Source organism: Apteryx rowi, unplaced genomic scaffold (genome assembly GCF_003343035.1).
Source record: "Apteryx rowi isolate R43461 unplaced genomic scaffold, aptRow1 scaffold_217, whole genome shotgun sequence".
Taxonomy (NCBI): Eukaryota; Metazoa; Chordata; class Aves; order Apterygiformes; family Apterygidae; genus Apteryx; species Apteryx rowi.
Window position 1 is genome coordinate 1,421,010 of NW_020448497.1, and position 15,142 is coordinate 1,436,151.

General features: G+C 40.0%; 1 protein-coding gene across 2 annotated transcripts in view; it reads left to right on the forward strand.

Moving 5' to 3' along the window:
• Nucleotides 1-15,088, forward strand: part of ADAM9 (ADAM metallopeptidase domain 9) — a 38,752-nt gene extending 23,664 nt beyond the window's left edge. For both annotated transcript variants that reach the window (XM_026064476.1, XM_026064477.1), the window contains 16 exons: nt 83-148; nt 614-685; nt 1,440-1,609; nt 3,118-3,199; nt 4,411-4,544; nt 4,768-4,939; nt 5,050-5,142; nt 5,399-5,594; nt 6,127-6,232; nt 6,971-7,157; nt 7,460-7,540; nt 8,724-8,829; nt 10,503-10,641; nt 11,129-11,231; nt 11,864-11,991; nt 12,854-15,088. In XM_026064476.1, the coding sequence (XP_025920261.1) occupies nt 83-148; nt 614-685; nt 1,440-1,609; nt 3,118-3,199; nt 4,411-4,544; nt 4,768-4,939; nt 5,050-5,142; nt 5,399-5,594; nt 6,127-6,232; nt 6,971-7,157; nt 7,460-7,540; nt 8,724-8,829; nt 10,503-10,641; nt 11,129-11,231; nt 11,864-11,991; nt 12,854-12,968 (1,950 nt within the window). In that variant the 3' untranslated portion in view covers nt 12,969-15,088. The remainder of the gene's footprint in view (nt 1-82; nt 149-613; nt 686-1,439; nt 1,610-3,117; nt 3,200-4,410; nt 4,545-4,767; nt 4,940-5,049; nt 5,143-5,398; nt 5,595-6,126; nt 6,233-6,970; nt 7,158-7,459; nt 7,541-8,723; nt 8,830-10,502; nt 10,642-11,128; nt 11,232-11,863; nt 11,992-12,853) is intronic.
• Nucleotides 15,089-15,142: the final 54 nt, after the last annotated feature.

Below are 15,142 nucleotides of genomic sequence, written 5' to 3' on the forward strand. Positions count from 1 at the left end.
ATATGACAATATAATGATGAATTTTGTTTGTTTGCACTTAAATTGACAAACTTGAAGTTGTCTAAAATTCTTTTTTCCTCAGAGAAAAAGAGCTGTTCTGCATCAAACAAGATATGTGGAGCTGTTCATAGTTGTGGATAAAGAAAAGGTAGGGGCCATGTGTCTCTTTCCTTTCCCTTTTCCCCAGGAGATGACTTGAAAAGCCCTTCAGTCTTCATCACTCCTAAATGGATTATTGAAAGACAGTGACACTAACCTAGGATATACAAATATGTTAACCTATAACTGATTACACATGTCCTATATGGTTTACTTCAGAAAAAGAGTGAACTGTCAGGTGTTCAGAGTTTCTGTCAGCAAAGATTCTAATAATGTAAGGGAAACACATGGCAAAAACTGTCTTTCCTGTTTTCTCTTGAATACTGACCAGCTGAACAGCAGCAACGAAGGTGCTGTTTTCTTGATTAGCATCTTCTAGGCAGGGGTTCAAGTTCTTATCTTCTAAGGCTGGCAAGAAWGTTTTTTGTGCTGTTTGTCTTAAAATGTTTTTTTTTCTTTTTCTAAGTCTTGTCTTTCTCTCTCCTTTTCATGACCAAGCTTCTTTTTCTTGCAGTTTGAAGATTTTGGGAAGAGTGAAGCAGAAGTAAGAGAACACATGGTGCAACTGGCAAACTTCCTTGACAGTGTAAGTTAAAGCTACATTGAGCAGAAGTGGGAGTGATGCTGTATGCAGCAGACCTTCAGCTCTGTTTACTTTTGTAAACTTCCACCTTGGCGTCTGTTCTGTTACCATTTTGGTCAGAACGAAATAAAGCCTTTTATAAGGCCAGGAGCTAAACTTGTTCCCTTGGCAATGATTTTGAACTGAGACAGAACTGYGAGTTGCACCTGAGCTGTGTCTTAGCATTGTGCTGAAGTATCCCGTAGRGCAGTGCCAAAACAGCAGGGACTTACAAAGTGATGGCAGTATTTATCARCTATGGGTTATGATGAACTCATCATTAGGAAAGCTGTTTCTACCCCTAAATTCATCTGCAATTATCGTACTTGAAGCAGGAATTAATTTGGGGAATTTTTATAACCTGTGTTACATACAGTGTCAGGACAAATTATTGCAGTAGTTGAGTATGCGTAAAGGTTGCAGAAAAACTGTCTTTCAAGTTGACTATTTCAGAAGATGCTGTTTGTCAGGACTGAGGCTCCTTTTTATTTCTATCTTGTTTATTTTTTTAATAGGATGGCCAGTGTGGCATTTAAGCATTGATCCCTTAGCCAATGAAAGTATAACTTGCAGGAAAAACGCATCCTGTTGATTTGAATTGTATACCAAACAGAAAAATTAGATCCTGGCAATGAGATACACAACATAAGACCATTTGTTCTTATCTCAAGGTCTTCAGGAATATTTCTCTTTTTTCCCTCCCTCTTCCCCGCTCCAGATGTACATCATGCTGAACATCCGCATTGTACTGGTTGGTCTAGAGATCTGGAAGCATGAAAACATAATTAGCACGGATGGAGGTGCTGGTGATGTGCTGGCAAACTTTGTACAGTGGCGAGAGAAGAATCTAGTTACGCGTCGAAGACATGACAGTGCCCAGTTTGTTCTGTGAGTTGCAGTTCTTTCCCTTTGACTTTTAAGAAGCATATTTTATTCCTATCTGCTTAGCTGCACTGTGGTGTCAAAAGCAGCAGTTGTAATTCAGTAGAGAATCCAGTGTAATCTGCTGTGTTTTATGTATTCRTGGAAAACATTCCAAGTCAAACAATTTTTAAGAACGTTCTTCTGGTCCTTGAATTCAATGTCTGCCCTCTCTGACAGATACATTGCTAAATAACAAATGTTTATCTTGTCCTGTATGTCATGCAACTTTATATTTTCTATTGTATAAAGCTCACATCTGAGAAATTCAAATAAACCTTAGTCAGGTTGTATGTTGATTTGACTTGTAATCTAGGGCTTCTTCAGTTGAAAATTAGCATAAATTTGGTGCTGAGCATTGCAGTTTAATGGAGCATTTGCAGTTGGCGTCCAGAAGCTAGTTRCAAGGTTTGAGCTTTGACATGTGGCATTAATCTGTCTTTCCCTACTTCCTTAAACTAGCGCAGAACTTCCCGAACTGTCGTCTCTGCTCCACTTCCAGGATGCATGTCTCCTGTGCACTTCCTCCTCCTAAAGATAACGCTGTGCTTAGGAAGTCACTACCCAAAGTATGAGAAAAGCCAGAGGCGAGAGCACTCTCTCACACAGGGGCAAAAGCCCAACCTGCCCTTGTGCAAAGCAGAAGCTCYCCTTCCGGCAGGCGTATAGCAGGAGCTCTTCCTCCTCTGAGGCAGAACAGCACCGTTCAGTTGATGCAGGTGTCTGGTGCCTCAAGACAGTGGCTCCTTCTGAGGTCAAAACATAACAGAAACTGTTGCCCTGTACAGGGAGAACAGCCCAGGCTTCTTGCTGAGGCCGTGGGTCTCACCTGTGCGCAACCACATCTCTGTTGCTTTGAGCAACTCGGCAGGCAGCTTTCATAACGACAGGGAAATGCGCTCTCCCAGCACCATGGTGCTCCAAGCATGTTTCATGAATCTCTGAAAAAGGATTCATTACCCTTCTACTCTTTTATACAAAATAAAATGTGGTACATYGTGCTGTTGCACTTAAGCTTTGATAGAGGGGCTGTGTAGAAACAAAATAAGAGTAATGTATAGAAAGTCTACAAGGAAAGAAATCTGTGGAGTTTGGCAATAGTAAAAAGGCAGCTAATCCCTAATTTAAAGGCAGTGATTTTAAGGGTGAACAGTTTAGCTTTGTATATTTAGAGGGAAGATGTGGAACAGCTTGACTTTCTCTGTAAACTCTTGTCTCAATTTAAAAGAWAAAAAGAACCATAAATGGAAAGATAAAGCTGGACTTGTACAGAGAAACACCTGGAATGAACAGTAGCGCTCTTAGCAGTGCTTCTCTTTCTTAGTATTTAAAAGCTGGAAACAGTATTTTGTGCCACACAGGCAGTAGGGATGTATTGAGTGGCTTTATGGATGGGCTGTACAGTTTAAAGTCTCGTGTGTTGCTGTACAGTTAGGATGGTTGACTTTTCCTCTCTTTCTCTCAATGTGTTCTAGGAAGAAGGGATTTGGGGGGACAGCTGGAATGGCCTATGTTGGAACAGTGTGCTCCAAGAGCCATGCAGGAGGAATTAATGTGGTAAGATATCATTAGTGATCCTATGAATGTAAACAAGATAAAAATTTTGCACTCCAGAAGTCTTCCCAGAAGTGCAGAATCTCTAATAACACAGCTCAGGTGGCTTAGTGGTGGAATATGTTGTGGTCTCCTGACAGTTTCTGACAACACCATGAAATAATCTGCATCACGACTTTTTTACTGTCTCCTGCATCCTCTCCTCAGCATGCAGCACTCATGAGGAAATGATAGGATTTCTCTTCAGAGATATTAAGCACCCCTGCCTTAGGAGTATTTGTGAGCTGTGTGTTCATCTGAAATCTGTCCTCAAGTGTCTGCTTGACCTCCACAGTTATGAACTCCTAGAAGAGTCCTGGCTGACTGCCCTCTTATCCTCTTATGTGRAATTACAGGGCGTTAATGAACTGAATTGCTGATCTCAGATAATTGGCAACCACAGCAATCTTGTTTTCTTGAACTAGTGACACAAGTATTGGGATTGGAATTTGCATATTTAAGAAAGGAGGTTTGGGCTGGTGTGAAGAACTCTAGTTTTTGTGCTAATGTTGCAGCTGCTGCTAACTCTTCACACAGAATAGGGCCAAATGTATTTGCTCTCACCAGTGTAAATGGAAAGACTGTACAATAGTAACAGCTCCAGTAGATTGCTCTACAGTCTGAATGTAGTAGCAGTGATGGATGCTGTGTGTCTTTCCTATATAGCATGTATTTCTAGGAGTCACGCAATGACCTTGTAGCAGAGAGCACTCTTATTTCTTGAGAAGATGTGTGAATGGAGAGATTGCTGCTAGCAAAGATGTCACTTAGTGCCAGTTGTGATTGTATGTTTGTTGCCTGAATATCTGCCTAGTAAATACTGAACAGAGACCCCCAATTTATTTAACTGGGCAGCAAAATGGCCATGAGTTGGCATTCTGTTCTTCAACTTACTCTTGATAAAGAAGGCCTTGTGGACATAAAACTGATCCACAGAGATGCTGCTGCACTGGAAAGTAGTGGCCTTTAGGTAGTGCCCCAGATCTAGTGATTAAGGGCTCCTATTACTAAGCAAATGACACACACTTTGTTAGAAAGCAGGCACAAATGGTTTGAAAATCATATTAATGTAGTGACAGAACCACCTTTGTTTTTGGCATATGTGTAAACACTGACTCTTTCTCAATATTAGCTGCCCACTATTTTTTTTGTTTGTTTGTTTTGCTCTTGTGTAGTTTGGAAGAATCAGTATACAGATGTTTGCATCGATTGTTGCTCATGAACTCGGACATAACCTCGGAATGAACCATGATGATGAAAGAGTCTGTCACTGTGGAGCAAGCAGTTGTATTATGAGCTCTGGAGCATCGTAAGTAACTTCTTTGACAAAAGCAAAAGCATTTCCAGAGGGTCAAAATGCCCCACATATATTCTTATTTAACAGGTCACCTTCATCTTGAAAGTATCCTTGCAAACAGTTATGTAATGGTTACAATAGGCTCATGAGGAAAGCAGATGTTACCCTTGCTTTACAAACTGAGGGAATGCTTGTGGGTTCACTTGGTGTAAAGATGTGCTAATGTTCTCTGCAGGGGATCTAGAAACTTCAGCAGCTGCAGTGCAGAAGACTTTGAGAAGCTAACTCTCAACAAAGGTGGAAGCTGCCTGCTCAATGTTCCGAAGCCTGATGAAACCTATAGTGTCCCRTACTGTGGGAACAGGCTGGTAGATGCTGGCGAGGAGTGTGACTGCGGTTCACCAAAGGTGTGTTTTACAAATGCTGCTTGGGTAACCATGTGTGCTCCTCACTGGAGAGAGATCTGTGCATTGATGAGGGGGTGATTTCTTGACACTCACGGTACTTCCATTTTCAGGAATGTGAAAGTGATCCTTGCTGTGAGCCTGGCACTTGCAGGCTCCAATCAGGTGCTGAATGTGCTTATGGTGACTGCTGTAGAAACTGCCGGGTAAGAGACTGCAAAAAATATTATTTGAAAGTGTTATTCAGTGGTTGAGGGTAGGAGAGTGTTGGCCTAGCCAGCACATCTGGGAGAGGAGCAGTACATGCTTGCTCTGGGAATTGCCATGTACATATACAGCACCCACAAAGGGCTTCAGCTCAATGCCCATTTTGTTGGGATGTGCTGTGGGTTGGGTGCAGACTGTTTGCTGCTGTAAGGTTTATGTTTTCTGATGCATTTTCCCCCTCCCATCTCTCTTTAGTTTCTTCCTGGAGGAACTGAGTGCCGAGCAAGTAACAATGAGTGTGACCTTCCCGAGTACTGCAACGGAACTTCCCAGTTCTGCCAGCCCGACTTCACGGTTCAGAACGGTCACCCGTGCCACAACGAGGAAGCCTATTGTTACAATGGTGTTTGCCAGTACTATGATGCACAATGTCAGGATATCTTTGGCTCAAGTAAGGAAGAGCATGCTATTATAATGTTTCAAGGAGACATGTCTAAAAGAAAACACTGAGTTTATTTAATATACGTTTAGCTTTTTTCCTGTAACAAAGACCAGCTGGCTTTGGCAAAAGATTTGAAATGGTGGAATTTATGGCTTTGCCTTCCCATGTTCTTCCTTTGTTACATTTAATGCTTGTGCTGGTGATTTAAGTACTAACTTTCTTGCACTGAGCATTCCTATTAGAAAGGGAGTTCCAAATTATAGGGCTGTAAAGGAGTCTTGAAGACTTATCAAACAGTATAATTGGGTGTTAAGAGACTATTTTCTGTCTCTTCTTGCTTAGAACCTTCTAATGTTGAYATTTTCACCTGTTTTTATCATTTTGATCAAGCTCTTCAGCTATCTGTGCTGCAAGGAAAAAAGCTGGAAGTGTGGCAAGGATAACTGGGCCTGGGGAAGGGAGACATGGTGATGATGTGAGATGTTTCTGTCTGTACTAAACTCAGTTCCTCTCTGTCTGCGGGTTGGGCTGTTATTTTCAGAAGCGAAAGCTGCCCCCAACATTTGTTTTACTGAAGTGAATTCCAAGGGTGACAGGTTTGGCAACTGTGGTTTCCATGGCCATGACTACAAGAAATGTTCCAGCTGGTAAGTTGAGCCTGATGCATCAAGAAGTTCCTAAATGTATCATTCAGAATTTTAAGAATCCTTATTCTAGTGCTATAGTATTCTTTGGGGCTTTATAGCAAGTGTACTGGGGAGAAACACATTATCCCATAATCTATCCTCATTTACAATATATGTGTCATTCAGATCCAAARTGAGATGGCTTAGAAAAAATCTGTTATAACCTAAGAAATAGTTATTGGGACTTAAAGCCTTCACGCTTAGGCATTTGTAAGCTTTGTTTGCTTTTTTTATATATGTATTATCTGACTTTATCTTGCAAGTAATAGTTGAAGTGTGTGTGAATGTTCAGATGATTCTTCTGTAGCTGGGTTTGACGCTTTTGTGCTTGTGCTGCGGTTTCCTATGCATGCAGCGTTCTGTAGCATCAGGGTGTCTATGCAGCATGTATTCAGGGAGGGTTTGTTCTTCWTATCCCATCATTGATCCTTCTTATCCCAAGGTCTACAGAATGTCAAATGATCATGTTTTCTTTAATGTATAAAGATCACAAAAGCATTCAGAAAGAAGGGATAAATCTGTATTCTTGCAGTACTAAAATGATGACCAGCTCTATTTTGTTTGTCAGGTTACTTCAATGTTACTCTCAAGTAATGTCTATAATCTTCCAGTAGGGAGAAAAGATCGTATCAAGTGTGTGATAGTCTTTCTCTGAATAAATTCAAGTGTCTTTACACCATTCACATGTTGGTGTTGTAGGAATGCCATGTGTGGGAAGCTGCAATGTGAAAATGTGAAAACAATGCCTGTTTTTGGAATTAAACCTGCCATTATCCAAACTCCTATCAGAGACACCACCACGTGCTGGGGTGTGGATTTCCAGCTAGGCTCTGATGTCCCTGATCCGGGAATGGTGAATGAAGGCACCAAATGTGATACTGGAAAGGTAATTAGCAACAGGTCAATAGTGACTTCTTCAAGCAATAGTTAAAGTTTTGCATGTGAATATAATTTTCAGCTATGTTGTTTCATGAACATGTATGGCCATTAACTTCTTGATGCTTGTAGTTAATGCAAAACTCAGCAATTCCATTGGTTCCACACAATACATAGCACTGCAGTGCATGTGCAGATAAAAATCTGAAGCCTTTCATTTATAGAAGAAGCAAAAGAAATTAAGTATACCCTCAGAAGAAATAAAGTATAACGGTGTAAGAGTAAGATGTGTGTTTCTCTTAATTCCCCTAGATCTGTAGGCACTTCCAGTGTGTGAGTGCCTCTGTTCTGAACTATGACTGTGATGTAGAAAGAAAATGTCATGGACATGGGGTAAGCAATGCAGGAGCTTCCTTTCSTACTGATATTCCACTTAGAATGTTAAGTCTGTAAGTTTTGATACAATTTTGGCAATATTTCTGCAYATTAAGCAATGTCCTCTTCTGTGAGATCTTTGTTATAAGAACACCAGGTTTTTAGAGCCTATGACTGTGCAAATAYATAAATTGGCTTTTTTATCTTAAAGATCAAAGTACGAGCCAGTTGCACTTTAATTGTGCTCTATCAGTAGTGTTTAAATAATAATATCTTTTGCACCTATGAAGCCTGTTGCTCTTCTCTGCTTAAGGACTCTAATGTGAAATAAAATAATCATGACTACATATACCAGTGAGAGAGAATCTGTGGGGTTTCTGAGGATGGGTTTTGCTATAATAAGCTGCTTTTTAGTCCCGTTAATGAGAAAACTACCTTTAATAGTCAGTAAAGATTAGACCAAAATCATGCAATTTGAGCAAGTTTTAAAATGGTGAATAGTAACTTAGCTTTTCTGGCTTGTTAACTATGGTAAAACTGTCTTTATAAAATGGCTCTGGACAAGACAGCCTATAACATTATTTAAAAAAAAAAATCGTTGAAAGCTCTAAAATAATATATTTTTCCAGAAAGGAGGAATTCCCAATTTTAGTATAGCTAATGTAATTTGACACTCTGCATCTCAAAAAAAGAAGCCATGCTCTTTCGGCAATAGGGATTAATAATCTTTGGAAGCTCATCCAGAACAATGCTGTGGTTGCTCAGTCRTGTGAATTCTTGTGGAGAGACACGGTTTGGCCCACCCAAGGGCTATTTATTTAGATTTGACATGAGAATTAGTGGTTAAAGGTCACCAGGCTGAGTGATATGGAAGGGACAGAATAGACAGTCATGGCTACTGTGTTCTGCTTTAAAAACTACRAAAACCTAAGTTACTACATTTTTAAATATACATTTGCAAAATAAATGTATACCTGACTGTTCGAATGCATATTGCAATGAGTTTTCACAACATCATTTAAAATTCCAGCAACTTTGTCATTGCGTATGTAATGGTAATTCCAAGAAATGCTGTAGCCTTCGAAGACACCTTATGATGTTTCTTTGTTCTCACTGCTTCTAGTCAAAAGATGTTTTCTGTGGGGATATGCTGTAATATGTGGTTTGCTCCTGTATTTTTATTTTTCTTGTTTAAATCTAGGTGTGCAATAACAACAGGAACTGTCACTGTGAAGCAGGCTGGGCCCCTCCTTACTGTGATACAAAAGGTTACGGAGGAAGTCTTGACAGCGGACCTCCTTATAATGGCAAGTAGTGTTAAGACAACTCCAGAGCYGTGGGCCCCTCTTGCTAAGCGTGGTGCTGGGCTGAGTGCAGAATGCCTAATTGCCTTGAAGCAGCTAAATTCTGGTGGCAGAAGTGCTGGCAATTGGACTTTTACCAGGTGCCATTTGCAAACAAATGTAGTTAAGGTTTTGGGCTCAAGGTATTGCACACTCCTTCCTTCTGGGATGCTGGAGACCCAATCAAACTTAGCTGTTTCAGTTGCCTTCAGGTGACTTCTGCCACCTTGGATCAAAATCATCTTGGACTTCTTTGTATCCAAGCTGAAAACTGGACCCCTTTTCAATTTTAGATCCAAACAGAACATGAAATTTGGCTGAAGATGTAGGTTCATCTCCATATGGAGATGCTGCCTTGTGCAATGGTGGCAGAGATGAGTAGCCATCCTATTCTAGTGTCTGTATGTAGTTTAGTTGCATGTGCACCTGCGGTGCAGGCAAGACTAACATCTGGCTGAGGAGGACTAGGGCAACACAGCATGTTGAGAACTCATTATTTTATTAATGTTTATTATCTGAGTGCAGACAGTATGCTTCGTTTGGTAGTAAATACAAATATAGTCCCTGCCCCAAACATCTTACAGTATAGAAGAGAGGTATGCAATAAGGAAACGGGGAGAKAGAGGTTCGTGACACTATATTGCTTGAGTTTTGGTTTGTCATTTTGTGTGGAGGGAAGAGATGAGTTGGGGAGAGAATTTTGTGGGTTTTTTTTGTAATTTCTCCCCAGGCAGGGCACTTAGGTCAGTGAATCACATGGCAAGAAGACATATCTAAATCCAAATGTGAAGAGTGGGAGAATGATGCCTGGGGCATGGGAGCACAGTTCATGTACATGAGAGACAGCAAACTGAAAAAGGCTGTGAAGCCTGCTTTTCTCACTATCAGGTTGAAGGAAGATGAAATAGGAAGCAATATCCAAGCTATAAACTGGAGCAAACTTATAAAAATTGGAGCAAAATAAATAATGCCCTTGTGAAGGTATTTGAAGAGGAGAATGATTAGTCCCTCCGGTGACCTGGAAGAGTGATCTTGAAGACTCTTCTTGATAAGATAGTGTGAGTTTGGGGGGAAGGCAGATATTATGTTTATGCAGTAACCAGCTGGAGAATCATACTGGAGCATAGGCAAATGCTTCAAACCATCAGACAAAGGGAAAGGCTTTTTTGTACTGCCTCTGGTGGAGAAAGTTGCTGTATCTTAAAAAGTGCAGAGACATCTCAGTTCTTTGCCTACAGCAAACTGGTAGGAAATGATGAAGATTTAGGATCGGAAGGAAAGGGACGGAGCTTTGTTTTTCTCTTTTGGTTGGGTTCATAAGCTCTTCAGTGTTGCAATGGAAGAAATAAGGTATTGATCTAATAATGCAATATGCTGTCATAGCCCAAGATACCATAGAACGTACAGGTCTTTCATCTTTGACAAGACAATCCCTGTGAAAGGATCAACCCCAAAGAATACATTTGGTCATATATATATTGCAGTCTTACTAGATTCTTTAGCTTTTCTGCTATGAAGAATGTAAAATAATCGTAGCATCAATCCTATCGAAAATACCTACTGCTACCATGAGTTGAGTGATGGTAACACCATTTAATACTATCTTTTTTTCTTCTCTTTCCTTCTGTCCCCATCAGACAAAGACACTTCACTGAGAAATGGCCTGCTGGTATTCTTTTTCCTGATCCTCCCACTCCTTGTAGCTACTGCTCTGGCATTTGCAAAGAGGGACAAGCTGAAGCGATGGTTTAGAAGACTGATGTCACGCTGTCATTCGTAAGTATATTCCCCTCTTTACCTTCTTTTCTGCCCTTTTGAAGTAGTCCATAGACATTTCTTTACACAAGCCAATTCCAAAGCRTGGAGGCGTATTTTAGTCCCAAGACGAGAAGCAAATATCTCTGCATCAAGTGAAGCATGTAGCTTGTCCTGGGCAATGACACAGAAAATAACCACATTTTATATGGAGGGTTCAGAGAACTTTCTTTTTACCTTCATACTTGTTGCCATACATTGGTGATGGGTTTTATATTTTTTGGGGTCCCATCTTTGGTACAAAGTGACAAAATAAAGCTGATATAGTCCTAAACAGAAAAAGGATTATGTTGTTGCTTCGATGTGCAGCATATACTATCCTCCTGAGATCTGATATTTGCTAAAATAGTCTTCTAAATCCACCTAGCAAATAAGTGTTTGGATTCATAGCCTGCTTAGTCATGCTAAAAAGGTTATATGCTCACAGTCCATATCTATTGGATTTCAGGTCCTTTCAGTCACCACCTACTAGAACAGAAGCTGAACCCAGAGACTGCCAACCCAGGGGCTTTTCACATGGCATGCCTTATGGTTCAAGAAGTGTACCCATGGTAGGAATGATCTGCTTTCCACTACTTCATTTGTTCCCAGTCTCTAAAGTAACAAATGAAGATGGTTTATTTTTGCACTAATAAAAGCTTCAAAGCTACTAACTTTGYTTTCACTTCTGTGAATGGGTTTTTTTCCTTTGCTAAGAAGGAAAGACCAGGATTGTTTCCTAAGAGGGGGAAAAAATCCCTCAGTTCTTCACTGTTAAGTACTGTACCTTGCTCTTCTTTGGGCTGCGCTTGGCTCGGTGAGCAGTTCGCCTGCTTTCTAACCCCCTTACTAGAACATCGGAAATCCCTGCACCACCTGAGAAAATGGGCAATCATTGCCAGCTCCCTAGCCCCACTCCTTTGCAGAGCAGTCTGTGTGTGGATGTAGTAACTAGTGAAAGCACAACTATAGACCAAATCAAGTGCTCACTTTTGATCAGCCCTTCTATTTTTTTTTCCAAAATACAGTACTTTCCACACTGCTGTTGCTCCCTTCTACTGAGGGTCTTAGAAGGAAAAAGCAACTGTGACATTTCCACATCTGTTTGCAAGTGGTCTTAAATGTCACTTAACTAGTGAAGCAGGCATTATTTCAATTCCTTAAGTGCAAATTTGTGAACGCTCTTGCTGTGTTTGCTTCTTAGGATATGGAACCAAATACATTTCCTGTGCCATCTTACCCAGTTAATCAGCATCCTCAGCAGGCTTACCACCAGTCTTACTACCCATCTCCACATTACCAGGCACCACAGCCACAGAAGCTGCCTGCAAGGTTTGTTGAGTTATTGCAAATAACTTATTTGTAGTTGTTTTGATGTATATAGATTGTCATTGCCTTCATCTTTATAAGCAATAGGGTATTTCATCATATATTATATGCAAGCAGGACTGATCTTGTATTGAAAGGATATTTTTTTCCTTCGTTTAATACTTTGGAACTAAAATGATGTTTTCTGTAGCATGCATGTTAAAYACTGTTATGGCTACACGACATTTTGATTAAACAGGTTTCAGAATGCTGTTCAGAGGCCAGATTAGTCCTGCATACAGGTGAATAAAGTGCCTYTCAAAATGTGCAGCTTTAAAAGCTTTGAAACCCCTGCCACCATAACCCCAAATAATTCTCTCATCATCATCAAAATCTCTGATTTTGAACATTATTGTCAATTCCAAGATTTTTTCRCAATAACTACTTACCTTAAACAGCCAGTTTTTCTTTTTGTTTTTTATGTCCGAATTGTATTTCTAAAATCTTAATGCCTATGCCTTAAAATAACATGCTTATCCAAAAGTATAAGGTATATCAACAGGTACTACATTAAAATAGTTCATGTTGATGGGAGATTTGTGGGGGTCTTTAAATTGTTTTGAGAAAAGTTGTGTGTAACTGAAAAACAGTGGGAATCTCTGAGGACTTCAGGCAATGGAAAGCAGAGTCTGGATGCAGGATGTTAGAAATGAGTCTTCATTGTGGAAGCTGAGCTTGCTAGAAGCAGTGTACATGGAAAGGGGGGAGTCTGAGAGTGGCCTTAGGGAGTGCTAACGCAAAGCAAGAGGAAGAGGGAGCAGCTTCCAGACGTGAATATTAGATGTAGTCATCTGGACTCATGATGGCTTCTCTGTCCCTCTTGTAGGCCGCCTCCTCCGCAACAGAAATGTGTACCTCAGGGACCTCCTCCACCACAGCAAAAATGTTTACCTCAGGGACAGTATTTTCCTTCTCGACCTGCACCTTTGCCTCCCAAATAGCTTTGGCTTCTTTGGGGCCTTCACATGAGCTGACCTGTTCACTGAAACAAAGCTGAAATTGCATTTATCCTTCTTGCATTGAGTGGCCCATGGTAATCCCAGAAAGCCTTCCTTCTGCAGCCTTGGATAAGGCAAATGAGATATTGAAACAAGGAATGTAAAACTTTAAACTAAATACCTCTACCAAAGCTACAGGAACTGAATACATCAAACCTGTTGTTAGATCTGTCCGAGTATTGTGGCTTTGTAAACTGCAGTAGGGCTGTCCAGCTGGAAGTGGATCAGTCTGCAGTTAARTAATCTTTAAAGTACAGCACTTGGGAGTTACTTTTGGTTTCCCCATTTCTGCGATGAGCCCTAATAACGAAATTGTCTGATTTGTTGTCGTCTTTCTAAATGTACAGTGAAGAACTGAAGTAATATGTACCATTGTCAAAACAAGAAAATCTGGCCAATATATTTAAACTTGCTTTGTATGGACTGGAAAGTGTTATCCATTTAAACATAAATGGCACAAGTGAAATAAGGTATCAGTGTACTTTTTCAGAGGAAGATAAATATATTGTAAACATGTTTATGCATGTGTATATGTTTATTGATGTGTAATAATGCACTCAAATTTTTACTTTCATGCTGACTGACACTAAGCTGTACTATATGGACATGAAGTTCAATTTAACRGTTTTAAATTAGTAATTGTAAGTTGCTAAATGAGAAACCTGTACTAATTTCCACTAACATCATGAATRGGCAATAAAAATAAAGGTACGAAAAAACATGGCCATATTTTGGTTTAAAAAAGTGGCATGCTTTTGGTTTTAATTTGGGTTTAAAGACTATGAATAACAGTCCCTGCAGAAGCAAAAAATACATATTTCCTTAGATCACCTGAGCTTCTATGAGCACTTTAAATAGGAACCTGTTGATTAATACAAACTTTTCACCTAATCTTTGAATCTTTTTAGTGTCAGTCAGGATGTTTACATAGGCTAACTTGCGTTAGATTGGACTGCCATCAGTTTCTACACCACTGACTAAATCAGGTTTTAATATTGTTTCTGAAAATGAGTGTTTTAGCATTTGGTGTGCTGGCTGAGGAGGATAACCATGTTACCCTGTACCRTGGATAGAAATGGGATGATGGTGGTCATGAGTAGAAGTCTGTTACACAAACTTGCTGAAAGTGAAATAAGTATTGAAAGAAGGCTTAGCTTTTTCGCTTTGTGCTAGCCACTGAATACAAACTCGCTCTGTAAATTCCCCCATAATATTGCCAAAAAAGTTTCCTGTATATATACCTATACAAATATATATATATATATAGTGTTTGCATTTGCAGTAATAAAATACTTGAACTCCTGTGGTTTCCCATAAAGTTAGACTAAGATTTATAACACTATTAAAATACATGAAACTTCACCTAAAATATCACAAGATTTGTATGTGGGGGTCTTCTGTTTGTTCCAAGATAATCACTTAGTTTTTGTTGTATTCTGCTCAGTTTGGGCTGTCTGTCTGTAGCTACTTAGCTTTGCTATTTAGCAGATGTCTGTTCCTGTCTCTCCAAGCAGTTCAGGACATGAATGGCCCAGATTGGAGGGTGGGGAGGAGTGAAGGGAATCCAAGTAATGAAGTAATCCAAGAGAAAGATGTACTTAAYGGTATTTAAAGCTGTATGTGTGAATTAAAACTGTGCTGAAAATGGTGCCTTCTAATAGATAAGAGTTTTTATACTTTGAGCATGCATGTTAGCAATATTTGCAGGGCRGTGGTCTAAGGCGATGAACATGCAGTTTTTCAAACTGATTTTGTGGAAAGGAAATAGCTCAAATTTTAAATGTGTTGAATATTGAAGATAACTACTGATTTTCTTTTTTTAAGTGTACATTTATCCCTGTCACCTGCCTAGATTTGAACAAATTGGAAGCTTTTGTGTGTGTCTGATACTCGTTTAAAAAGTTTGCACTCTAGACAAATGTAGGTCCGCGTGTTTTCTGTAAGCGTCCCCGGACTGAAAGCCACGTGTCACTTTTGTAACGTTTGGATTATGACGAAAGGGCTTTTCACCGAACCCGTTTGTAAGAAATAAACGAGCAATAAAGAGGCCGGTTTTGTACGAACGCGCTCTGGTCGCCTGGTGCTTGGCGGGCGGGCGGCGCGGGGGGGGCGCGGGC